General features: G+C 45.8%; 1 protein-coding gene and 1 long non-coding RNA gene across 11 annotated transcripts in view; one reads left to right on the top strand and one right to left on the bottom strand.

Annotated features, from left to right (window-relative positions):
• The window catches only part of LOC135385851 (uncharacterized), a 112,230-nt gene extending 87,132 nt beyond the window's left edge, over window positions 1-25,098 (top strand). For 4 of the 5 annotated variants that reach the window (XR_010420519.1, XR_010420517.1, XR_010420518.1 and 1 more), the window contains 2 exons: window positions 22,745-23,055; window positions 23,955-25,098. This is a non-coding gene — a long non-coding RNA (uncharacterized LOC135385851). Of the gene's footprint in view, window positions 1-22,166; window positions 22,270-22,744; window positions 23,056-23,954 lie in introns of those variants that run through there. The other variant, XR_010420521.1, reaches the window with a different exon arrangement.
• Window positions 1-27,976, bottom strand: part of LOC135385849 (RNA-binding protein with multiple splicing 2-like) — a 202,278-nt gene that overhangs the window by 54,290 nt on the left and 120,012 nt on the right. For 5 of the 6 annotated variants that reach the window (XR_010420516.1, XM_064615416.1, XM_064615421.1 and 2 more), the window contains exon 2: window positions 23,476-23,526. The exons of the other annotated variant lie outside the window; for it this stretch is intronic. Coding sequence is in view for 4 of the 5 variants with exons in the window: in XM_064615416.1 (XP_064471486.1) it covers window positions 23,476-23,526 (51 nt within the window). In the remaining variant the exon portion in view is untranslated. The remainder of the gene's footprint in view (window positions 1-23,475; window positions 23,527-27,976) is intronic. 6 annotated transcript variants of the gene reach the window in all.

The following is a 27,976-nucleotide window of genomic DNA, read 5'->3' as shown; positions in this document are numbered from 1 at the left end:
TAGACGCTCTCAATTTATAGTGAAAGCACATCCTGCGTCCGCTGTCGTTGGCTTTGCTTTACGTACCTCAAGTAGAGACGGGGGCTTCGTGCCCCCTGTAGCTAATCAAGTTCTTTTTCTCTCCATTCTTAGGGGTACATCTGCCAGACAACGGGTTTAGCGCATTGAAACGTTGTTGGTGTTACGGCGTAATTTTCATGTAGTTGATTCGCGTTTGCGTCAGTTGCGGTATGCTGCTATTGAATTAAGAGACGCGAAAAATGTGCTAGTTCCGTGACAAGTCAGTGTGTGTTTGCAGTTGTATTCTGTCGGGATCACCACCTCCACTACTCATCATCATCGCCATTATCATCCTCTTCATCCGCATAATTATTTGGGGAGTTTTCCACCAAAGTAACTGGTGCAAGTGATGTGGAGTTCCGGGTCTCACACTGGTGAATCCAAAGTCTCCATTTTATTTTTTCTTAAAATCAAATCAAAACCAAGGTGCTAATTATTTTTCGGGTATGTCAGAAGCACGGGGGAAAATATTTTATTATTTATTTATTTCCAAAAAGAAAAAATATCCATCTGCTACAACATGTTTGTTCGCCAGATGGCGCCGGGTACAGACGTATGTGCTGTATGATCTTCTTTCTATGGTCGTCAGCAAAAGCATACATGTTCCGGACCATGTGGGAGATAATTTCATTGCAAGTGTATTAACGTCACACATTCGGATTATGATTTGCTTTGGAAAAGCGACGTCTGTTTGTACAAATGCACTCGATGTACAAAACGTGCCTCCAACGAACAATCTACAGCTTCAGCTCCGAACACACATTCTGCGGCGCCCCTTGATTCTTCCACTGTATCTCCCAGTTCTGCGCCTCCGAAGGACAATGCAGCTAACGCGGAACATACGAACTCCTTGCCTGAGCAAAAAGGTATTGTTACTATATCTGACGAATGCTTTACTTCGCTGGTTGGGAAAATTGACTCTCTTATGAATGAGGTTTCGGAACTGAAAGCAGAGAAGTCTAAACTACTAAATGCGTTTCAATCTCTTCAAAAGGATAGTCAGTTTCTTCATATTGAACTGGCCAAAATGAAGGCAGAAATTATGGGCCGCTTTGACAGCCTCAAGCAGCCTCGGGCAGCGTATCTTGAAAATTCGATGGGTACTTACTCTACCGTGCTTCGAAAGAAAAAGACCCCACCTCCCTCGTCGGGCCCAACAGTTCGAGGCACATTTCCTTGCGTCACTCACGTAGAGGATACGTCCGTTTCGGAACTGGGAGGCCTTCCTTCTGTGCTCGGTAACTCTTCTCTGAAACAGACGCGGGGATCCACCAATTCTGGAGACCATTCCTCTGCTCCAGGTGTACAGCATATTTCTGTTTCTACAACTGTGTCTCGCGACAGTGCACTGTCTTCTGCGGTGAACAACACAGATGACGACGGATTCACTATTGTGGAGTACCGCAAAAGGCGGCCGCCAGTAACCCTGGGTACAGCTAAATCTTCGGCGCTAAGGCTCGCCCCTCTCCAAGCAAAGAAAAAGACGCTTTTTGTCTCCAGGCTCGACGCAAGTACTACTGTCGACGAAGTCTCCAGCTGAGTGAGTGATGTTCTGCAGAGTTCGCCATCCCGTTGCATTAAGCTGCAAACTCGTCGGGATTCATATTGTTCATTTTGCATAGTAACAGACAGTGCTAAGTTCTACCTCATTAACAATCAAGAAGTGTGGCCAGAAGAATGTTTGTTCCGTCCATTTCTCGGTAAAATTCCAGAAACCGAAAATCTAGTCACTGTCGCTGCTGACAATCGTAGTGAGCAAAACCACGGCAAATTCACGGCAAAACGCATGACAGGAGACACAACTTTTTCTGTGTTTTACCAAAACGTGCGTGGTCTCCGCAAAAAATCAACTGAATTTTTAGCAAACGTCTCGTTAAACAATTACGATGTAATTTGTCTTACGGAGACTTGGCTGAAACCGGATTTCAACTCTGGAGAATATTTTCCATAAAGTTATAACGTTTTTCGACAGGATCGTCAGTATCATCTTATGGATGCAAATTTTGGGGGCGGTGTTCTTATTGCTGTTAAGCAAACTACTCTCTGGTTTTCGTCGTAACGACCTTGAAGTTTGTAAAGAAAGCGTGTGGGTTGAAATCTGTACAAGAGATAAACCAAATCTGATAGTAGGTTGTTGCTACTTTGCACCAAATGTAAATAGATTTTGCCTGTCAACTGGAGGATCTGAACAAATGCCTAGACACCTTTAAATATCGTGTGTTGTGCCTTGGGGACTTTAACGTCCCCAACATTGACTGGACTGCTCCACGTTGTGTCTCACTTTCTGACGATAGACCTGCGTCTAAAGCGGACTCTGTTCTTTTTCTGATGTCTTTCCTGTCTTTAAGACAGTTGAATACATTCCAAAATGATGCAGGACACGTATTAGATCTGGCCCTCACAAACTGCGACGTGGAAAGTCTCGAAACTGTCAGAGAACCTTTGGTGAGAGAGGACGTGTGGCATGTTCCTTTTTTGTTATCCTTGTGCCTTACTTCAACGCCGTCCAATAGATTTGAAAAAAATCACAAGTTCGCCAAGGGCGATTACCTTGGCATGTATCGATATTTTGAATGTTTGGACTGGTCTGCAGTTCTTGACGCATCCGATGCGGACATTGCTGTCGAATTGTACACCTCTGCTGTTAAAAAAGGTATTCATCTCTATGCCCCTAGGAGTTGTGCGAGGAAATAAAATTATCCCTTTCGGTTTTCTGCCGAACTTCGGCGTGCGCTACGTAAAAAACTGAAGTTCCATCGTCGTTTCAGAACATTACGATATGTTGATTCGTACTCAATATACAGCACACATAGAAAACAAGCGAAGGCTTTGTATCGTCGTGATAAAATGCGTTACCTTGACTCTGTTCAAAATAACTTAGTTCGTAACCCGCGAGAGTTTTGGCGCTATACGAAGGAACTATATGTTCCAACCGCAAAAGTATCACACATGTTAATGATCCTTCGGGAAATAGGATGGATTTGCCTTCTGACATTTCCAGCGCTTTTGCGGATCATTTTTCTTCGGTTTACGCCTCACAAGAGGCAAGTTACCCATGCACGCCTATTTCAATAACTGATGATTACCTTCATGTACCTTTCATTGACTCCTCTGAAGTGCTGACTGCAATCCAGATGCTTAAGTCGAAAATGTCCTTAGCCTTCGACAGTATACCTTCTTTCATTATCAGGGGCTGTGCTGAGCTTTTTGTTGCCACCCTGACGCAGGTCTTTAACTTATCCTTATCGACATGCCGATTCCCTAAACTTTGGAAGAATACCTTTGTTATTTCCGTATATAACTCTGGGAACAAATGTGCTGTTAAAAACCACCCTCCAGTATCACTGTTATCTGCATCTGCCAAGGTTTTCGAATTCACTCTGTGTAACCGCCTCATGCATTATTTTAAACGGAAAATCGTACCACATCAGCATGGTTTTATGAGAGGCAGGTCCATGGAATCTAACTTGGTTTGCCTTTTGAATTATGTATGTCCTGTATTTGAGGAAGGGGGTCAGGTTGACTGTGTCTATTTCGATTGTTCAAAGGCTTTCGATCTAGTTTTTCGATCTAGTTTTGCACCATGCCCTTGTGTCAAAGTTAAATAGTTACGGTGTTACTTCATTTTTCTTAGACTATCGTACACATAGAAAGAACTCCGTACGTGTGTCTGGCTGTTTGTCGCAACCATATTACGCTGTACATGGGGTTCCCCAGGGCTCAATACTTGGGCCTCTTTTGTTTAACGTATTTGTTAACGACTTATGTTTTAACTTAAATTTTGCAAAGATACAGCTGTACGCTGATGATATTAAGCTTTACATGTCTATAACTTCGACAAATGAGTGCCTTGTTCTTCAAAGTGAAATTAACAAGGTAAGATTATGGTGTGGACAAAACAGAGTAATTTTAAACGCATCGAAAACATGTGTAATGTCTTTTACAAGGGAACGTTCTTCCGTTGACTTCTCGTATATGCTGGGGGATACCCCTTTGAAGAGATCACTTGTAACTCGCGACTTGGGTGGGTTCGTAGACAGTAAGTTGAAATTTGTCGAACATGTTAACTATATGATTAGCACGTCCTATTCTGTGCTGGGATTTATGTCAATGGTCACGCGTGGATTCAGCGATCCTCATTGTCTCATCAGATTATATCGCGCTTTAGTCTTGCCAAAGCTAGAGTACTGCTCCATTGTATGGAATTGTATTGGAAATGTTTTGGCATCGACCATAGAAAATGTACAACGTCGATTTATCAGAATTTACTTCGATAGATACCTCGGGAGACGATATTTTTATGAGTATAACAGAATACTGAGGCGTTGCAATTTAGACACGTTGGTTGCGAGACGCAAAAGTCGGGACATTATATTTTTGTGCAAATGCGTTCGTGCCATTTTCGATAGTCAGTGTTTGATCGAATCAATTAGTTTTCATGCACCAATGAGAACTTTCCGCCAGTGTCGTGTTCTTCATGTTCCAAGATGTAGCTCACTGAGTCCTCTGGCCCGTGTGCAGCGTCTTTATAATAATGAAATTTGTGACATTGACGTTTTTGGTTGTACAATGTTTTACTAATTCATGTTCCACTGTTTTGTACTAACCATTGTACCACATTAGAAGGCCATCGCGCTGTTTATGGACAAGCTAATAAAACTATGAAATGCAGTGAGAATCAATGAGCAGAAAAAAAAAAAAAGAAAGCTTTCCATGTATGCATGAAAGGACAGGAATTTCTAACATTGTCTTCTTGTTGTTGCTAGAGGTATCTTTTGTTATAGGAAAATTTAATGAGACAGGTATGGTCACATGTTCAGGGGCTGCAGGATGACGCAACGATTATGTACAACGGTTATTTACAACATGGTGATCGATGAAATGTATCTTTTATCGTCGAATTGGTCATCTTAGCTGTATCACGGAATTGAGACGACGAAAAGGAATACTTCCGGATGAAAGGTATCTTTTATCGTCGAATTGGTCATCTTAGCTGTATCACGGAATTGAGACGACGAAAAGGAATACTTCATAGCAAAGCAGTGGTTTCGTTCATTCATTTTTTTTAATACAAACGATCCGGTTTTGAATGATAAAGGACAAAATGTCAGCAGCATGTGAAATAATCCTTTCTTATTTACTTCTCGGCGAGAGACGTCGAACAGAGAATCCTCAACCAGAGAACACAATACGCCAAAACTACGGAATATTGCTCAATCACTTTTCGTTTCTTCATAACAGAACTTGCTCCTCCGAAACAGGAATAAAAAAAAAAAAAACATTCTGACAGCGCACTACCCATAGGAGCCACGAGACACGTAAAGACCCCGTTTAATCCACAGAAACTCTCATCCGTATCGTCGTGTAGCGTCCTCCATTCAGTACCGTTCGTCTTATTATTAATACGAGGTTTCGAGTGGTCAACACTGTGCCGTGCAAGGTACACGTTATACTTCTCAGCCATCGAAATGACCATTGCTTCAGCACGCAACCATTTCATCAGTGCTTATAGCGCTAGTATCTATCCACTAGCCTCAGCGGAGAGAAAAAGTAGTTTCGAAGATTTTCTAATGGCTAAATACACGGACAGGAGGGCTCTGAGAAATGACTGGTCGTTACTCGAAGTACCCTTCGCAGACAGTGACGTGGCCGCAGGTAATGAAGCACGCGAACAGAACCGCAATGTGCCGCTGTGGATTCGTAATGCGGAAGCAGTCGTCGCGGAGGAAGTTCTGAGTTGCCAAGAATGCACAGTGGAAATCGATCTTTCGCGAGAACGCCTCTCTTTACTCTCTTAGTAACCTTTTACTAGAGTTTTCAAGGGGTACGGGACGGAACGTAACCGAAGCTATATAAGGGGACGCATATGCCAAATGGAGGCTGCAAACCCCATCACGTCCATCCACATCAGGGACTGCTGCTTGCGCTACATGAAAAATATGTCCTACACGAAATTCTGCAAACACCGACGTATATCGGCGTCACATAATGCAGGCAGCTACAAGGAAGAGTGATGAGTGCCTTTCCTAAATTTTGCAGGAGCGGCAGAAGCATGGATATAAATAGGGTACGTATAAATCTGCGAAAGTTTAAGGTGGACTCACGCGATATAGTTAACGTTCGCTTCCGGAGAGGGTTGGCTGCACCGTACCAAAATTGTCTTCTTCGCTTTGCTTTTCTCGCGCGCTCTAAGGAAGTAATATAATCGACGCCACCGTGCAGAACATGCTAGCAAACGACAACGCCATTAGTTTCATTCCCAGGGATCTGGAAAACTGCAGTAAGCATGTCAAATCTATTGTTTGCAATCAATTCGCAGACTGCTGCCCTAGGGAATGACATCATCTTGGCCCAAATATCACGGGCGGGCGGGCGGGGCGAGAGAACCGATTTTGTTGCATCTCTCATAGACTCCCATGTATTGAAATTTTGAAAAACTTTAATTCGCTAAAAATCAGTGGATCGCATCAGGCCTTCAAAAATGTGTCATTCTCTAGATGAACTCGGGGAGAATATGCCTATACTTGTTTTGTGTAGAAATTTAGCGAGGTTTACGGGAACCCTGGGAACAAAAATTCCCCATTGATTTTCTTAAGAAGTGAGTCCGCCGGAAACACGACATAATCAGTGCTTGAATAAAAACCACGTATTCCTATTGCATGCAAACCAATGTACGTTCTGTGAAGACGATAAGGTGAGGTTTCGCGTGCCTCCGCACCATAATGTATTTTACTCCACACCTCAACAATCTGTTACACGCAAGACATTATCGTTACCGTAACTACATCGACACTGCGCTGCCGCAGATGTCGTTACGCGTATAGCGACCTCATTTCCACGCATTTCGTGCAGCTGCTCTCTATTCCCGACAAAATCTGTCTCAATACACTTTGAGCCGCCGCAAAATCCCTCTTGAATTTTCATTCCGCCTTGCTCGGCTCCCTTTACCGGTTTTTGTGCTTTCGCAGACCGTTTCATACAGAAACAACTTACTCGAGGTATTCCGTATCGACAAAATCCACGAGCACCCCACGGCGCCTTCTCCAGCCGTGCACATCCGCAAACAGGGGGAGACTCGGCAAAATGGAAGTGAGATTTGAAGCCTCTTTAAATGGAGGTCTAGACGGGCTGTCACAAAATCTGCAACAACAGCGAAACGTCTCGGTGCCATAGTGGTTGTGTGACGGCGTGCAGGTCTGTACGGTTGCGTCCTTCGCGGCGTTTCGTGAAAAGTTTCTTTCGTAGGTGGCTCGGCACGACTATCCGAGTCCCGCAGCAGGAAGGACTGCATTGCCTTCCCTCCCCTGCACCCCATCATCACCCCCCCCCACACACACACACTCTTTGACCCTTCCGTCTTCCCCTGGCTGTGGTGTACACAGCCGCTAATTCTGAGTAAGCTGACCGCACCTTCCTCAAACATCCCCCCCTCCCCCGACATCTCGCTTGCGAACACTTGATGGCAGGAATGTCTGCTTATTGCGTCGGGAAATGCTTGCAACAGTGTGTCCCAAGCCAAGCCGTATAAACGTAAGATCCAGTTTTTTTTTTTTTTTTTTTTTGCTCCAATCAGAAATTGCTCTCGAAGCTTTACACCAAAGGTGGAGTAGTATAGGCGCGTATCGCATCGTATTGCAACGTGTATCCGAATGTATATTAAACGTATTCTGACCAGAAAATCGACACCGCCAGTCCCGAAACTCAGTGCACGCGTTCGAAATACCGAGCCGCTATGCATTCTGCACAACATTGTTCATGACACCGCGCGTACCGAAAACTCAGTGCAGGCGTTCGAAATAATGAGCCGCTACGGATTCTGCACAACATTGTTCATTACAGAGGTTTGAAGAACAGGTAGGAGTGAAATGTTGTTAGAAGAAACAGGAAGTCGCATAAGTCCACTAAGTCCACTCGCATAAGTCGCAGAAGGGACAAAGTCGCATAAATCCACTCTGCCATATTTCCATGCCAGTTAATCGGTCCACAGGTGCTAGATGCGCTAGTTGTCGATGACATCTCCCTGACTCTGAGGTGATCTAAATATGGACTCGGAGAAATGTTACCAACAACTAGCTCACACCAGCTTGTTTGCATTCTGTCCCTATGTGTTTTCGCAACACACTTGCGACAATGTGTACAACTATTGCTATGGCTCTGCACGTGTTCGGTATTTATGTGTGTCCTTTAGTTGAATAAACAGCCGATTCCATTCAACTGACATAGCTGGAAAGGCAAAAACTTAGGGAGATGTTTCAGTGCTGTAGCTAGCTGACGTACCTGCATCTGCCAAATGGAAAATGAATATATCGGTTCCTACAAAAGTAGAGAGAACGGGAAAAGAAAGAAACCTTTCAAGCAGTCACTGTTGATGGGGAGAATGTTGATCTTCTAATCACCGTCATCAAAACTACACTTATCTCTCGGTGGGAGCTGCAAGAACAACAACAGAAGCGCCGGCAATGTTTGTGGATCCCGGAGCAGGCGACTGGGGCGCTCCGAACGAGCCTTGCCAGTGAAGCAGCCTGTGTTTTCCCACGCTCTCGATTCAGCCCAAGAGCTCCGAAGCGAGATTCGTTTTTCTCCGGATTAGATATTTGCTTGGCGATGTACCTGAAATTCTCCCAATTTTTCTTCGACTTAGTTCATGTATCATATTGAGACTGCAAACGTGATATTTGTTTTTATGAAGCAAAACACAACGCCAGGGCCTGTCGTTCTTTTCTTCGGCGCTGCAGCAATTTTTGATTATTATACATTCTTGCGTCGTCAAGGTTGGAGTAGGAAACACTGGGGGGGATGTCGATGCAACGATTTACTAACTGTTGGTTTAGTAAGTTGTTACTAATCCTTGACTAAATGTAGTGTTCCAGCGCATAGATCACTCTCTCCATCACATTTTTCGTACTAGATCAGTCGTATCATTGCACTCCTGTTTATGCAACGCAAGGTGATAAGCAAAGTAATAAAACGTTTAACCAAAGAGTGTGAATCAATAGATCTCTGCTTCTGCGACTATGCTTGTACACGTGTAGGTCTGGAGAAGAAGTGTAGCACCCTAATCATTGCGCTGCTCGAGCTGCTCCAGATAACCTACTGAATAATTCCAGTAGAAGGATTGGGGTCGACAGAGCCGAAGGAAAATATATGTACAAAATTCATTGAATGAAGTGTATACTGTGATGATCCCTAAATCATGTTAAAAAGTTTAAAGGGTCCTCAACATCGTCCGTTAAGGTGTTGCACACCAAAAACCTACACCATTCTTGATCCGGCTACTGCGACTCCCCACACGATCAGACAAGCAAAAAAGAAAGAATGGACCAAAGAGGGGATAATTCTTCGAGGCAGTGGTATCCATTCAACACGGACACCTGGTATGTCACGTCATTTGATTAATCAAACCAGCGAGTAGCTTCTACGGATGGACATCTGTTAGCATAGTGTGGATACCAAGTGGCTGAAAAATACTCTGATGGTTGAAAAAAAAAAGTTGATGGTGAACCGATGTTCCGTTAGGAAAACGTGGGGAAGTGAACAGGTGTATAGCGGCTGGCTTTGTCACCTTTGTAACCTTTGCACAGCAAGGTATTCCATTCTACTTCTCACACAACGAAAAACGCCAAGAGTAAAAGAGATGACAACATGAGATTGTGGCTCAATGGACACAGAGAGACAATGGAGCCACAATCAAAGCCATACAACAAAGAGTACTTTGTTAACGCTTTACTTTGGGCGCGTTGCCTAATAGTAGTAAAGTGTGTACGTATACCATCAGGAGGTGCTAAGGCGTGTTAGCGGAAAAGTGCTAAAGAAACTGAATGACCACGGAACACACTAGACGGAAGAAGCCTACAAATGTACCATGGTAATCCCGTATGTGCACGAACTCTCTCCCCATTTGATCAAGATGACCAGCATGTTCCACATAAGGGTGGCGTGTGGAGGCTGGAATAAGTTGCTGCCGTCGAAGGTTAATAATTCGGTGCGTCAGGTTGAGCAGTGTGTCATGAAACACGTTGAGAAGTTTGCTGAGGGTTCCACAGGCTGTGTATACGAGATTCCATTAAGCTGTAGAAACTCGTATGTAGGTCAGACGGGGCGATGTGTAAATGTTCGCCTTAAAGAACATCAACAAAATTTACATAGTCTTAAGGCAACCTTGGCCCCCATGTAAAAGAATGCTGTTGCAGTGCAGGGCTAGAGGTAACTCAGATAAGATTACGCTCAGGCAAAACAAGTGAAAGAGGTGTATGAGTCATTCCTGATTCAGTAAACTCGTGCGTCAGCATGGCATCCCTGTTCCTGTCTGTATAAAAACCGGCGCTCGTATGAAAGTAAACTGTTGTGGAAAGTATGCTCCGTATGTGTGCCGCCCTGTCTTCGTCCTTTTGTTAGTCGCGCATCTCTAACCCCCGAATTCATAGATGTGAGGAAAGATGGAAGTCACTGAAAAAGTTAGTCAGCTGTAGGACTCGAACCCACATCTTTGTATGTATTTCTCCTTTCTGTGTGTTCCCCAGCCTCAGAACATCAATTTCTCATGTTCATAGATGTGACTTGACTTGAGCATTTTCATATTTCACATCTCATGCTTCTCGTGTAATGGGGTAGGGTACTGCTCTCAAGCGGTGAATCACCCCAGGCCATAGTCATGATTTAGTTGTTGTTGTTGACTTGAGCTTGTGTGACGTAGCGCTGCGCAGCCAGTGGAGGAGAGTTCAAGTGTTGTACTTGCACATAACTTCACTTTCATATCTCACATCTCATGCTTCTCGTGTAATGGGGTAGGGTACTGCTCTCAAGCGGTGAATCACCCCAGGCCATAGTCATGATTTAGTTGTTGTTGTTGTTGTTGACTTGAGCTTGTGTGACGTAGCGCTGCGCAGCCAGTGGAGGAGAGTTCAAGTGTTGTACTTGCACATAACTTCACTTTCATATCTCACATCTCATGTTTCGCGTGTAATGGGGTAGTGTACTGCTCTCCAGCGGTGAATCACCCCAGGCCATAGTCATTATCTATTTATTGTTGTTGTTGACTTGAAGCCTCATCTTGACTTGTACAAGTTTGTGACAAAACCCGTCCTCGCTCAAGACAGTTCCCGTTTTTCACGAACCCTCGTGCTGGCTTTTGTCTTCAGTCGCAGCCTGCAAACTTTAACTGCGTCTGGGAGCGAGAGCTTCGCTTCAAGTTTGCACTTAAACTTTGCACTTAAACTTTGCTTTGCAGTATAAAAACGCGACATTTCTTGGCGTCAGGACTTATAATGCGTGCTACACCTGTCATCTGACAGCAACGCTTGTGCAAAGCCCCTGTAAACAAGTTGATTATGCATCAGCTTATGTACAGCCAACCCAAAGCAAGATTCTGAGTGTCATGTGGCTTCGCGAAGATGCCATACTGGAGCGTTATCCAAGTCGGGTTCCCGAGTGCTGCCTTGACACTTTCACCACACGTGTCAAGTCGAGCTCGCTGTGTAAGAACGCTTCGGGCCGAGCAGGGTTTCTGAACTGCATTGACACTACTCCAAGGCAGTTGCAAGTCAAGTCCAGATCTAGTCACATCTACGAATGCGACGGTACGAATGGTTATGTACTTGTATGGGTTTCCCTCTCGGCTACTGTGGTCATGCATGACCGTCCCGAAATCTCGCGTAACCAAGCCACGCAAGCAGAAATCCATCCGTCCACTGCGGTGCCGCTGCTGAGTAGACGCTCCGGTAGTCCCCTTAGACATGGATTAGTCATGCTCCATTCGGGGAGCACCACTGGGAAACCCCGCTGGACACAAATCCCAGCAGTGCCAAACGGCAAGAAAAATAATCCAAAGCGACGCTCACTCATCTACCAGGTGGCGCCGTCTGCGTCCGCCGTCACCATTACATTGATTGGTAGTTTCCCCCTTTGCGGCAGAGGCACGCGATGCTCATTGTACGAAAAATACGCTCGTATGCGTGTGCGCTTCACATTCTATTGAAATTGTCTGCCGTCAATTTGAGATCGCTCGAAGCCTCCCACGTGTTAAAATTACGCGAGTATGGGCTGGAATGTGCCTCTGTCAGTTCAATAATTTTACGGTGCACGAAGATGAAAAGAAAAGAAATATCGCTGATATCCTAAAGCTCGCTGGTAATTTCTCTATGTCCACTTGTTGAAATCATAAACTATTTAAAGTATGTGAGATATTTATCTGTATGGCTATACATTTGTAGAGTAACCGCAGCCACCAAATCGCGGAATGCCAAACTCCGTGCAAGGGCACTCTGTCCACTGGGACTATGTTTAGGAGCCCTTGCACTTGACAATAAACGTGCTTTCGAACACATAGCAACATCGCGGTGCACCGCATTTCGAAAAGTACGATCAAAAATGAAAAGTGAGTGACGAACTGCCACATTTCAGTAACGATATTATGAGCTGTGCGATCAACTAAAATGAAGATATCCAAAGCCAACACTACCACCATACAAAAAGAAGCACATACTGACGAGCGGAGGGATACGAATGGAACCGTCACTCTTCTACATGACAAACGGAAATCCCACGTTAATGATGGTACTTGGTAGGCCAATAAAGCTCCGCTTACGTGACGCCACCACACTCACTTTCAGAACATTAATGCGATTACCCGTTTGGATTTTGAAAACGCTTCAGCAGATAAGCTCAATAAAAACGGCCCCAGAAACTTCGGTCGCGGTAGGATTTTTATTTTCGCACTTTCATGTGTAAGTGTACTTCAATTTGCGCAGGCGCCGTCCACGTCCTCAAATTCCGGCACCGAGTAAATAAAATTCAGACCGTCTCTGCGCCTGCGCAAACTTCCTACACAAACATGCTCGTTCACTCGTATAATCAGCGGGTTTTCTCAGCTCGTATAATCAGCAGGGGGTTTCTTCTGTGCGTGTACGGGAACAGCGACAGTTCTGCATGTATACTGTGTACATTGGACAGTCGACCACTCAAACGCGAAAGAGGTGGTAGGTACTGGCCAGATGAGCAGAGACAATCCGCAGTTTGCGGCCAGGTGCGCTTCGTAAAAAACATCGGTGCTGCGGCCATCTTCGAGGCTGAAGGTTCACAATATCCCAAGAGAGTCACTATCGTCCTGGTGGAACGTCCACCAAGTGTTCTGGAGTAGGTGGCAGCTTCGGAGCGGCCAACGTCTCTCTTTTTTCTTTTTTCCCTATACCTCTCTCTCTGTGTGCACATAGTGAAAACATTTCAGAAAACAGAACAGGCTGTAACCAAGGACAGAGCCTTCGAAATCAACCTTCCGTCAGTCAAATGTCCGCTCATACAAAACTGGCAAATCTAGATGATACTCTAGCCGATACTCTGATAGCCGGAGGGATGCGAACGAACCAGCAGAAACTTGCGCTGCAGGTGTCTGGCGGAGAGCACCTGGCTTTTTGGCTGGCTCACCCCTTGCTTATCCATCTAGGAACGATACTCAAGACACACACGCGCGCGTACACACACACACAAACACACACACACACACACACACACACATATATATATATATACAGTGAACCCTCGTTATTATGACCATGGTCGTCCCCGAAAATTTTGGTCATAATGCGGAATTGTCATATTAACGGGGGATATATTTGCAGGGGTTTCACCGCCTTGTTCCCCCAAGAGTATGGTCGTAAAGCGCGTATGTCAGATTATCGGGGGTCATATTAACGAGGGTTCACTGTATATATATATATATGTATATATATGCGGTGCTTCACGAAGGTACTCTGGATGAATAATTCGTAAACAGGTGGCGCTATCGAAAGGCCTTCTTTTTTCTTTTCACTGAGCATCCCTGAGACGTCGGCAGAGAACTGAGAAGTAAGCAGCTCATTTGCATACGCTCATTAATCCAATAAAACTCCTAATTTTTAAAGCTTGCTTCGGACGCTTTCGGAACTTCTGTTTACCGACCGGAAACTTCAGCGAAAAATGCTCCAGAAAGAAAACCCACGTTGACACTTAGAGGGGGGGATATGTTTAATATAATTAAAATAAAGAAAAAATGGAAATGTCAGCCAGGACACTTAGAGATTTTTATAGTAACTAATTTCTTTCGGTTTTACGTGCTTCTTGCACGGAGCAGCGTACCAACATGCGCTCTTTCGCCCACCTATCCGGCTGCCAATTACGTGTTCATCCGACAGATTCACACACGGGGGTGACGGAAGATAAGGAACAGCCGCAGAGCGTGCTTTTATCGTGATGAATACGAATGCACCGAAGGGTCGCTTCTGTATGCTCCTTATTAGTCAGCTGGGGGACCTTCGTCAAACAACCGGTTTATGCAGAGGTAATGATAATGTTGCATTGTTGCCTGCCACCAAGACAGGCCTCTAACCTATTGCCGCTCAAATAATCGCTACAGCGAGCGAATGTTCATCCAGCCAATTTTGGGCAACGCCGAAACGACAACGCAAAAGAACGACCGATTTCCTCCATAGACGTAAAGGGTGGAACGCAGAAAAGTTACTGAAAAATGGGGTTGCAATATTGCACAAAGAATCAGAGGGGGGTTGATTGACTATAACCATAGTATGAGTCGCCATATTGCACATATTTTACGAATTTGTCGGCCTAGCGTTACAAGTTCACGTAGAAGCCTGTTACGGGACGGTTCACGTCGCTGCACGTTACTCACGCTCGTATTGTAACCTTTTCCATGGATTACGGGTTGTTGTTCCTACGCCACTGAAGGTACTTACTACGCAAAGAGCCAGTCGTGGCTTATTCACGTGATGCGTTTTACAGCCTGCTGTAAGCGAATGGCTGCTGCGGCACACCGTGCCCATCATATTGCCACGAATCATCATCGCGAAACTTCCACGGCAAGCACGAAACGGTACATCTCATCCCGGCGCATGCTGAAGAAGAAGCAAGAAGCTTCCAGACACATCGCCTGCTCTCTGGCAAACGCACGTGCTGTTTCTAGACTCTTATGCGCGACGCTTAAATGCTTGTGCGCTCCAAGCTGGAGCATTCATTCTTTGGACTCAGTTGTGTTCAGAGAGCTATCACTCTTGTGTTTTGCTACCAAGTAGTCTAATAAACCGTTCGCTGTGTATTCGACGACTCGCCGACCCATTTCGCTTCGTGACAATACACTCTTCAACGGGGGTAATCGCTCCCATTTGTCTGCGTTCATGTCACCCTTGGCCCGCCTGCAATGGTGCCATCACATCACTCAGTGGCCATTCATCTCTCCCGACATTATCATTTAAGATGCATGGTGGCTACCCTCGCAGCTTCACGTCACTTGTCCGTCGTCTACGACTCAACGTCGCCTTCACGCATGCGTCCTCGTATAGGCAGGGTCAGAGTAACACGATACTGTGCTGAACTTGCCATACCCTAGCTATACGATTCACCACATCATCGAGGTCTGCAACCGGCACACGTGCGAACGACGGGCGCTTAGACGCCAACTTCAGCTCCTTGACCACAGGCCACTGAGGTTGTCCAAAGCCCTTGTCACATACAGCACCACCATATAAGAATCACATGTCAACTACGACCATGTCTTGACGAAAACGTGGATGATTCAAGGTGGATGCACTAGTAGATGGACTAGTGCGCTCCCGTGTGGATGCACTATAGTGCACTATAGTGGTGTGATGTCCAGCATTAACTGCGTGTGCAGGCTACTGGAGCGTCAGCCTCGAAACCGTGGGTGAAACCGTGTGCTTTGAAGCTCCTATACGCATGGGCTCTATTGGTTGGTGGTCCGGACAACGCGTGATAGAATTATTCATAGCGAGGCTTTCAGCAACGAACCAACCAAGCATTGCGGTGTCAAGGTGCAATAGAACGTCCCTCAAGACAAATGTACTAAGCACTTATCTTCTTCAGGATACGACGCCTTCTAACCTGCTTGAACTCCTATGACCTCAGAGCTGTTACCATGAATGCGGAGATGTGATCTTCACAGCATTTCATCTCCGGTGGCCGACCGGATAAACTACTATCCCCATCAGTTACGACGCACCTGCGTGTGTCATGTGTGTGTGCAAGTGTGTATGCCTCATCTTTTTCATCGTCATCCCACTCATATACTAACCCACGTGCACTGAGGTATGGTACCGCAATTGTTGCGGTGAATCACCTCACCCCATCGTCGTTCATGTAGTAGTAGTTGTTGTTGTTGTTCAGGATACGACGTGAATAAGCAGCCTAGTTTTACCTACACAAAACAGACAGGACTATAGTTTTGCCGCTCTGTAGGTCATATATATCAGACCTAAGAGATGAGTGCTCTCAATGTTATAAGTTTGCCAGCGTCAAATAAGTTGCACGCCACACATCAGTTCAGGGTCATCGCCGTCATGCAATGTCAGTCTCCTTTCGTAGCACAATAAGGAGTTGCTATGGAAACCGGCAATGGAGTTTAACGGATGCTTCTGAAACATGTATGCCAGGTTTCCAGTGTCGTGTACAATACCGTACTTACAGGCGGTACAAACGAACACTGCTATCGATATAGTTGGTCCAGCGTAGACGGTTGATGATAAATGTTTTGTGACGAAACCGATCAGGACAGGAGACCAGAGTGCACTATTAGGGCACACAGATGCCTCATTACGAACGATGTTTTGTGTCATGTACATGTTTCCTTTTCCTATGTTTAAATCTATTCATAATTCGTCCTAGTGGATAGCAGTGGGATTGTGTACAGTTCTGTTTCTATGACGACAGACAACACGCGCAGCAGATACGACTGAAAAGGATCGAATCTTTCGTCCCATATTTATACTTCAATCCATAAACCGATCCGACAAGACGACTACATGGAGAGGAAACACAACGTCGTTACTGCAGCAACAGGCACGCAACTGTATAATGGTGCCTGTCAGCCCAAAGTTCCATTAAAACAGCCAATGACAGCTGTCTGAAAGAAAGAAATGCACCAATCCAGTTTCGTGCTGCTTCATAAGCGTCCAATGAGACCGTAGACCTTTGTCGTACCTATCGTTCTAGAGTGACAAATTTCGCGTTGCAAAACCGGAAACGTGGGCGCGTCAAGAGGCATCTCTGCAGAGCTAATGATAATTTTGAGGTATATCGTTGACGTTCAAAAGATAAATTTCAAGCGGCCAATTTAACGTTAGCGCGTCTTGACGTTCCTCTGGAAAATACGGAACGCCATGCAGTACACCCAATTCCCAGAGTACGGGCACAGCACTGGCTGGCAGGGTGTCGAACAGAAACGTTTTTCGTTCCGGTGTTCTTTTCGGTTCAAAGGAAACGGTTCAGTTCCGGTTCAGCGCCGGAGTGAAAAAAAACTCACGGTTCGAAACCAGTTCGAACCGGTTCAGTTTCACATGGTGTAAGGAGAATATACTGCAGCGAAAACATTCCCGTTTGTTCTCTCCAAGATGTCAAACAGTGGGAGAAAAATAGAGCGGGATTACAAAGTCCCACTAAGTGGTTTGGAGAAAAACAACGATCCCGTCTTGCGCTCTAGCACATTGTTGTGATATGAGATACCTGCACAAATAAGTACAATGTAGTTGACCAAAGTAACAGCAAGTCGTTGAGTATTTCCGGGACCTTTCATCCGAGAGAATGAATTTTAGAATTTCCTACCGAAACACCGATGAATGTCATGTATTGTGCACTTGAGCTCTTGCGGTCTTGAAGTCCAAATAGTTCAATTTTCCACCTTTTCACTTGAACGAAAAACCGAAAAGAAATTCCTTCGGTTTCCCTCCGGAGCATAATATACATATATATATATATATATATATATATATATATATTACGGTTTTCATTCCGTTCCGGTTAACCCGAGTGTCGAGCCCCCCCTACCTTGGCGGTCTGGCTACGCCACTGTGTCCGATTACTGAAAGACAACGGTGACGAGGCCACCTTTTAGAGGGACCTTGAAGAGATTCCCAAATAATCTCTGTCTTGGTGGAAAATGGCTGTCAACGCGGACTTTTATCCGAAATATATCCGATCTCTGCCATATTGCGTTCAACGAGGGTGAGTTCATGCGCAAAAAAGCGTCGCAAGCAAACCGCACCCCCCCCCCCCCCCCTACAAGAGGGCTGACATCACTTGCTCATTTGCTCACTCCAAGGTTGTAACAAGCCGGTCCAACAGTAGGGAAGGTCACCTGCTTCTGACGCCACATAGAATTTCTCTGTCCCGCAGGCGGCGGTCGGGTTGCAGCAGTCGCCTTTTTTACCGTGTTTTTAGTTAATATTTCTGCTATTCTAACCAATGCTCGGTACATACTCCGCAAGCCGAATGTATTAGCGCACAGAAATTCGTTACCTATGCCTGCGGAGGCTTTGAGGATCATGGTCCCTTTAAGGCTCACAGGGCTAAAACATTAACATAACCAGAAGGAGGTTAGCGTCTTCCTTGAATACGCTATGCACGTATTCCAGCTGTCTGCGCAGCTCCTCCGTTACCACTCTCCCCTATTGTCCGTGGAGCGACCTCATTGTTCCTCTCCCAAATAGAAGGGGGGGGGGGGTTAACAGCAAAAAGCTCACGGTTACGAGGCACACGTGGCTTCTTCTGTGGACCCACGCGGATAACCATGCCGGTCGGTGGGTCTACGAATACACCCTTATTGCTGCTTTGTGTGTTGACAGATATCACTTCACAAGCTGTCTCCGGACTTTACCCTCTCCCCTGCGCAGAGACAAATTGTCGTACCACAGCCCGACACGGCGCGGGGTGCCTTTTTGCTCGCGAGATTTTTGCGCGGTGAAGCTTTGACGCGCGCGCGCAGATTTTAGCCGACGATCTCGAATCAAGACGCCCTAGAACAAAAATAAATACATAAATACGATAAAAATAATGCGCGACGCTGCCGGAAGTGAAAAGCGGCTTTCGTCAATGAGAACATGGCTGAGGAATACTGTGACTGCTTGAGCTTCCGTCCTGCCGTCTCGTCTGGTAGTCCTATACGAGCAAGCCGAACGCCGAAGATCAGGTATTGCTGGGCCACAGTATACCAAACCAAACACAGGCTAGCCCGGATGCGGCTCAATCGAGTTTTACTACATGTGCAAGAATTGCGACGTGAAACGTTTACTGTTACCGTTTAATATTATTACTGTTTCATCTCCCAATTCTTGCACGTGTACCAACCGGGCCCCATATGTTGCGTTAGGAGTTGAGCTTCCGTTGAGGCTGTATCATGCACTAGGACGTCAATGCGGTTTGGTGAGACCGTAATAGTTAATAATAAAAAAATAGATGGGGTGTTGACTATTGAATAGAAGTTCATTTTAAATGTGTATTTATGACTTTAACGACCATACTTTTATACCGGCACGATATGGGTGTACGCTGACGTTCCTGTGTTCGGGCAACACTGGGAACGCGCCTACGATGACGTTTTTCTCTTGCTGCGTGCGGGAGCATCTTCGTTGGCGTGGACGGAGGAGTTCGTTGCGCGTCGCGTTTCCGCATGCAAAAATCGCTCCATGCGGGTGCCACTTACTAACAATTTGAGAACAGTTATGCCCGCACAACTGCGCGCATGTTCGCCTTCATCCCCCTCTACCTGTGCATTCTACCACTTGTACTCTCTGACCCATTGCGACCACAGTTCTGTAACCACTCTCTAACTTGTCGGATACATTATCATCTTATAAATGTAACAGCTTGCAGAGATACGAATTACACTTCGGGAGGTCGTTTAAATGATAGAAAAACAGAAACTCCCGAAACTACCAGCACAGCTACGCCAAGGAATGATATATTTTTTCTAGATTGTAATACACACGTGCATGACAACGTAGACTACGCGATCCACTTGGTGTTCTTACGAGATGTCATCTAGTCATCTAGAAGTCATCATGTAGAGGTAATCAGTAAACCGCTCGCCGAAAATATTAAATTCCAAAGTCAATGAGTAGTACCCTTACGTTTTCGTTTTATCTTGCACGTAATTGCAATTTTAATAGTACATTTCGAGTAATATCACTTTCTTGCTGATCTTGATTAAATATTGCACAGCTCCATTTAGACGAAGGGTCCTACAGCCCCATATTCTTTGTCATAGCGTCACCAGTACAGATATGAACGCATGCTTGCACGTTTTGCTAGTTATCTTCTTTGTCACTGCGAAGGCCTGTGTCTAGCTTCTTTTAAGCAGAGTTCCTCCATGTGCTTTAAAGGGACGGTCGCATCCAGAAACCCATCTATGAAACAGCTATACCACTATGTTCGGGATCGGCCGATCTACTTGACTAATTTTTTCGTCCTAAAAGTGCTTAGATATTCAATAAACGAATCTTAAAGACCAGCGCTGCTTCCGGAGCTACAGACGCTCCAGCGACAACGAAATCACCGTGACGTACGTCACTCCCTAGCAGGAGGAAAGAGAGGACCTCGCATATGTGAGAAAGCATGGGGGAAGGAAACACAGGAGCGGCCGTTTCGAACAGACTTCCGAGGGACCCCTCTGGCGGTCGCTCGTGTCAAAACCGTCATTGCTTCCTGTCCACCACGTGATCTTCTCTAAAGTTTTGGTTTAGCAACGCTTTGTTGCTCGCGCTGCTTTCCGTACTTTTATGCCTTTCCAAAGTCATTTACTCTTAAAATGTGAGCACCATTGCGGAAACAATGTTATGTTAACGTGTTCTTATCACGGCTGCGGCTGTCATTCAACGGAAAGCATCTCTGTCACGGGAATAACATTTCATTCGTAAGTACGTATTTGATCAGTTGTTTCCTGCCCGTGTGTGTGTGTCATCTTCAATCGTTTGTTTGTGAGCTGGCGTTGTGCTACAGCTTCAGGTTCATTTGATTTCCTTCATTGTTGCACAAGTTTTATTAGTGGCATTCTTTACCACTCAGCAATGAACACACAAAACGTGGCCACGTCGTCACACAAACGTCGCTGCCACACATGATGTTTCTAGACCTCCGTACTTGTCCTGCAGACCGTAACTGGTCTTGTAATAAAAGAGTAAACCTCCGAACACACAGAAATAAAACTGCACGCGCGCGTTCATCACAAGGAGGATATCACTGGAAGACAACCACGGCTCCCGTCGTCTGCTTTGGCAGCTGGCATGCGCATGGTCTTGGGGTCACGTGAGCGGGCATGTGGTAGACAGGAGCATCGCAGAATGCAATGCGAAGGCTGGCACGCCCGTCCCAATGGAAAAACGTTGGAAGGGCCGCCCCAAGCAGCACAATGTACTGAAAGTCGAGTGCAATAGGGGTGGACGGGTAGGTGAAGATCTTGAACAGACTCGTGGAACTAAGGAACATTGATAAGACACATACCGTCCACCCCTATTGCACTCGACTTTCAGTACATTGTGCTGCTTGGGGCTCCTGTGTTTCCTTCCTCCATGGGAGAAAGGCGTCGTCTAGACACGCGTTTCGCCGCGCCATCCCTTTTCTCAAGGCCGCGCTCTGATTGGTGATGGAGGGAATGACGTTTTCGCCTTTCTCCAGAGAGGGAATCCCGGCATACTCTCAACATCAGGCGTCTGCTCTTGTCATGTATTCCACCGAATAGCCGCCAAACTGCGCCATTATTTCGTGTAGGATTTTTGATACTGTGGTCAGCGGTCAACGAGGAATACTATGACGCCATAGCTTCGGAATCCACCGGAACAGACGCGACCGTCCCTTTGAAGGTTGCGACGAAAGGCTTGCGTCGCTGTGACGGCGGGTCGCGGAAGGGTGTACTGTGACGGTGGTGGTGTGATCACGCGAGAAAAAAAAAAGTGTATGTTTGAGGTGCCTGCCATGTTCCAAAACGAAGTCGCGTTTCTAGAACGACTCATCTCTTACCGTTCAAAAAAGAAAAAAAGAAACGATATTTGAAAACGCTGTACCTCCATCTACCGACACAGACGTTTGCCTTATTGTCCCCTATAGCAGACAACCATATCTCCTCGCTCCCTAGTAAAGAGACTTCATCCATGCGAAGAACGCTAAGCCTTGCATTGTGCGTCGCAGCCACTCTTCGCTTCAAAGGCAAATACTTCCATTGTATAGGGTAGGATTAAGCCACTACAAAAGAAAGTTGGTTACCGGCTCTTCATACCTGCATCAAGTTTAATTCGGCTCCATCCTCGTTACCTCTGCCTTTCAGATGACCTGTCCCATGCGTACCGACAAAAGCGGCGCGACGTCGTTTAATTCCATTCTGCGGTTCTCAAAAACGAATGACCTGCTTCGCAAGGAAGGCGCTCGGCCAAATTAGAAGAGGTAATTCTGACAGACGGGTTTGTTGAAATCATCTGTATACATTTGAGCTGCACAATGTAGGTGTAGATTAATAGAATTGAGATTTTGAAAAAGAGTGCTGGGGGTTGTGGACATTCTGCTGATGTATGTTTGCTCAACAGTGGACTTGCAACGTACGCTTCTGCGTGCGTTGGCATCAGTTATAATTGGGAGTAGATTTATGCGTAATGTGAGTCAGCCTATATTCTGTGGTGACATCCTGGGATTATTTACCTACGCCGGAAAACAATGTTGGAATCAATGTTTCCCTCCCTCCCTCCATTGCTACTGTTCTCGGATAGGATCGTACCCAGACATCTTTCCTGTTGACATCCCCTAGCGTATCATCTTTTGTTCATCTCCTACACAAATTTAGCAAATCTTGTAATACGCTCAATTGAGTGTCTAAAAATATAAATGAGACGTAAATGCGTAATTTACTCCTTCTCTCGCGCAGGTTAGCCCATGTCTACGTGACAACTGGAGCAGCAGTCCCCGGCCCGCAGCGAATTACCACAAACTGCGCAAACCTCGACGACCAACATTCGAGCTCGCCTCACCTACATCAAAATTTCAACGGAAAGCTGGTCAGAGACGCCTCATAAGTTGCCATCAACGACTTCGTTCGTATCATTCATCACGGAAACCTCGCCGCCGTACAAGCAGGCAGACCCTTCCCAGCGGACGCCTAGCGGGAGACCCCGTGTTGCAAATGCTTTAACGACCAGTCAGCTTTCACGTACCCCCTGGTGGCCCATTCAGGAGCAGGTCAGTTCACATTTTCGCTATTTGTGCCTCACTGTCTCGTTCGCACAGCGTGTTGCCGCGAGTTTCGGGGATGGAAGCTCCAACGCATCATCGCTAGTTAAGTTTGCAGATAGTACCATAAATGTGAGAGTAATCTTATCTCGCAAACTTTCATACATCGAACGTTTTATGACGAGAGTGTGGGGACGTTCAAGCCGTTCTTCCCAAGAAAAAGAATTGTGTGGATTTATGTGCCTTGAACAATACTGTGTGTGGGTGACTTAAATGGTTTTACGCGATCTCATCCGAAAAAATGCGGTGGAAAATGATACGTACATCAAATATAGGGAACAGAGAAAGGTGAGGAATACGTATTTCGATTCCAAGCAACTATTCGCAAAGCTATTTTTCGAGACTTCGTCATATCGAGGTTAAGCTCACCTCCATTCGCTCCATGACTGCATCATAGAAGTTTGGTAACTTGTGTCTTACCTGCAAAGAAAATACCAATTTGAGAAACTGTTTTCGTTACAACTAGACACACACACTTACATATATGTACAGGACTACATAAGCCTACTGTAACATCATCGCGATAGTAGTAGTCTCGAGTCGTAGTCATAGCCGATTTTGCTCGGCACTGTCTCTTATTTATTTTAATTCGTATTTTCTTTTTTTTCTTTTCTTTTTTTTTGTATACGAGCGCCACGTCAGCGATATCATCAAAAGCCGATTCTATGATACGTCTTTTCGCTGGCAGTCCGAGTTTCCTTAAATGGTATGCCGAACATACTGCCCGCGAACCATTCTGCCCGCGAAGCCTATCTCCCTAACTCCAGCTCTGGTACGCTAGCAGACATCCTCTACCCCGTTATGTCGAACGATCCGCTAAAGCAAGAAACCTTGTTCTCTTTCTGCAGGAGGCGGGTCTTTTCCAACGACCCTTCTAGCATTTTGCCCTCGCCGACGGACTCACGCACCCTCTACGCATCTCCACCCTTCATCCTCCATGCGTCTTCTTTTTTCTTTTTTTGTCTTTGGGTCTATGGTAGTGACGACGCCCACTTCTGGGTGGCCAACAACGGCGAACCGATTCTATCATTACCCCCCCCCCCCTTAAAATGTTGTTCAGCATGCAATTGTCTGTGCATGCATACTTTCAGGAGGCAGCACTTGAAACATAGCTCACCAAAAAAAAAAGTGCATCTTTGGTCATTGTGCCAAACGCATTTAAATGCGGTAACTTTATATAGGGTTACCGTTGGCGACAATTTTTGGTGACGCGGTCCTACGGACGGGCCAGTCCACCGTGGGTGCGCAGTTATCGCTTTAAAACTAGACAGGTATGTAACCTGCTCTTCTCGCCCCGAATGACCTTCCCCGTAAACCACGTGCGGGTTTGCGCTCCGTATAAGCAGTTTGAACTAACCCGGGATTTGGTGTTGGCACTTCCACACCTTGCGCTGGTATGCAACACGTATGATATGCTGGTTTGTATGCGTAACCATATCGCGTGAACGGAGCCTTCGATGTAGGCTTTATGTTAGTCAATTGGAAGATGGTCGAAAAATGCCTTCCGCACGCAAAAAAAAAAGTTTATTTGTGCGTCAGCATGCGAAATAACACTGAAAAGGATGGCACGGACAACAAAGTTATGGGCGCAAAAACGTAAACTATCTACCAATATAATTTACGAGCTAATAATACCCCAATTTCCCTTCACCTCACTGCCACATCGTAAATACCACGCGAGACCGTTATCCGACTTAATCGTTAGATTAGCATAATCAAACAGCTCAACCAGCTCTGGCTCTCCACGAAATATGCTTGTGAACTCTAGCTACCGGAACACCACCAGAAGGAAATAGGGAGTACATCGTGCCATCTTCCAAAAGGCTCCAATGTGTTGGGGTTATACATCCAGCTTCCACCTGCAATTTTTCAGCGATGAGTTCTCTGTCGACGAATTTCTTCCACTTGAGACTACGCAGCGCTAACACAATGTCCTTTAACTATTTATTATGGATTACTGATGATAAAGTTTTCACCAGAAGGAGCCTCATTGACTCAGCTTCAGATTGACAAATAAAAAAGCAGCACGGGGCGAATAGACGCGCTTGTAAGAAACCAATGAGATGCTTCGAAAAGAATATAGTCAGGTGACCCTGTTTGGTGCTGTTAAACACAACGCACTATGTTTTTTCATGCTCGCACATCCGAAAGTAAGCTCGTAAGGTTCAACGAAAGGGTTGCATGAATTATCCAGTCGCACAACTGCCTTGTAAACTGACATCGCCGTGCGTTCCCGAACACGGGTGCGGGAACTTCAACCGTCAAAATGGATACAACACTTTCTCTGTAAACAAACCACAACAGAGTACGTCTGTAGGCAGGAAAAAAGGAGGACACCAAAGTAGGCCTCTGAATTTTCGGGACGAAGGCAGCGGGAGTGGATGGGATCGATCTGGAAACCACGCGGAGCATTTGAACAAGCCCGGCATCCGGAGTAGCACCAAACAAACGGTAGGAGCATCTAACAGGCAGAGGAAGTCATCGGGATGCGGACGGTGGTCTCCCATTACCTCGGTAAATCACCCGTGGAAGAATGCCGGTAAAACATAGCCTAGCAGCTTCAATGCTATACTTGCCTCCCCTTTACGGACAAAGGAGTCTCAAGAAGCATCTATGTTGCAGAGTCAATTCCGATACGACGTCAAAAACGTGTGTGGTGCGATGTTGGGGATAAGACGGCTATGTACGTGGGACCGGTTGTGCATCGCGAGGGGAACTTCGATCTGTCTAAGGTTACAAAAGACTAGCGGTAATGTCAGGAAGCGATAAAGAATAGTCCAAATTTGTCTCCATCGCGTTTCTCACGGCCAAAAGGTGCACAGTGGGGGATCTCAGGTGACTACATGTATGATTGATGTGGATTTAAAACAAAGCACATATACACGCCACGTAATGCAGAATACCTCGAAGGATTCTCACCTGGACATTACCGGACCGTACCTGGTGATTTTGCCGTCAGGGCTATTGGTTTGGGTCATGGTATTCCACTTTCACTTATGGATATCTATCTAGCCGCTTCTCAGCACCGCTTTAGTCACTATGAATTTTTTAGTCACAATTCTGAATATGAATTGATAACGTTATAATGACAGTATGCTTCGGCCGAATTTCAGATTCAAAATATGACTGCCAAACGAACGCCTGTACAGATTTTTTTTTAACAGCCATACTTTGTGCTCTTGCCGGCAGCTTCTGTCGCACACTCTGCGACATCTGTCGGTTTACGCTCCCTCAACAGCCCCCATAGAAATTTCAGCAACCGTTGCAGCGCGTGAACTCTGCGTCTATCATGCAGATGTCCAAGCAGCGCACAGCTTGCGGAACTGCGCCAGGTGCAACATTCAGTCATTGCTGCCAACAGCTGCAAGGCGCACAGAAATGTACCGAGTAACATGACGCCCAAAAAATAATGACAAACGCACTTCGTATGTATCCCAGGTACGAATATTGGTGGGAATACACCAATGTCATTAGGACATACCAACATACATTTCTTTCTTTGTTTGTTTTTTTTTTTTTTTTTGCGAAATACTGCTATCCCTTTCGTCGTATTTGAAGTCGCAAGTTGGCCTTGAGCGCGGTATCGGTCGTGAACTGTTGCTTCAACCACTGTCGGTGGAACGTGTTGTAGGTAGCCGTGCTCAACATGAACATTGGAACAACAGTGAAATGTGATAGACAATTGTTGTCACGTCCGTCAATGATGAAAAAAGAAAGGAAAACAATGAAATTTGTACTTCTGATGTCGCACTGCAGGCACTTAATTTCACCTTTTAACTTCATTCCCATATCTCACATCTAATGTTTCGCGTGTAATGGGGTAGTGTACTGCTCTCCAGCGGTGAATCACCCCATGTCATAGTCACGATTTATTTGTTGTTGTTGTTCATCTCACCTGTCCCAAGAAGACGTCTCATTCCAGGCGTACAATACAGAGTTACATAACGCATGTTGAAGTGATGAATGGCATTGGAATGATGTCCTTTGTGGGACATTCCGGCATGCGCGGTCACTGATCCGCTTTGTTCACTTTTTTGCTGCAGTCCCATGTCAACAGAAGCCGTCAGACGCAGCTGCTGTGCGTTTTATAAGGAAAATCTGCCCGGATATCGCTATATTGTTCTTTGTGTCACGTACATATTTAGGGATGTTCCAATGGTCTGCCTGGTACACAAGAAAATAAAAACAGACTGGTGTACCGAAAGAAACGGGTGCGAAGGCATGGGGTGGAATGGAGCTAAGAATGACATTTCGAGTGTAAGGCTGGTACGAGTGAAAAAGACTTAATAAAAGCTTGTCGTGTAAGGATATTGTAGCCCGGGGGCAGGACGGTACTTACTACATTTTTCAGTACAGTGGAGTACAGTTATTTTGAGCTGTACTGGGGGGGGGGGGGTTATACGTTTATTTCGGAAAGGTCAGACTGACCGAAGGTCGGCTTGCTATTCCTAAAACAAAACTAGGATGAAGCAAAACCAAGTATAAGATGACGAGGGTGGGGTGAAGTGTAGATGACATGAAAGGTCAACTCATGATTTGCTCATGAGGTCTGTCGTCTGGAGGAAGTCGAGCAAAGCTCGAGTGGCGCACCACTGACGGTTGTGTCGCACAGGGCCAAGGAGTACAGAAAGGTATATGTGTGTGTGTCCCAGAGCAGTCAGGCGTCCTTTGAGGGTGTCGCGGGCAGTGTCGTAACGTCTGCAGTGCAGTAGTAGATGCGCTGTGTCTGCTTCCACCCTGCAGGTTGCGCATGCTGAGGAGTTCAGTTGGCCCATCTTGAATAGCAGTGACGGTGTTCGGGCTACATTTAACCGTAAACGGTGTACGATAGTTTCTTCCTTTCGGGTGAGCCGTAGAGTGGTCGTGTATT

This window comes from Ornithodoros turicata, chromosome 2, assembly GCF_037126465.1.
Source record: "Ornithodoros turicata isolate Travis chromosome 2, ASM3712646v1, whole genome shotgun sequence".
Taxonomy (NCBI): Eukaryota; Metazoa; Arthropoda; class Arachnida; order Ixodida; family Argasidae; genus Ornithodoros; species Ornithodoros turicata.
Note: the sequence above shows the minus strand (reverse complement) of the source record. Positions and strands in the feature narration are given on the sequence as shown.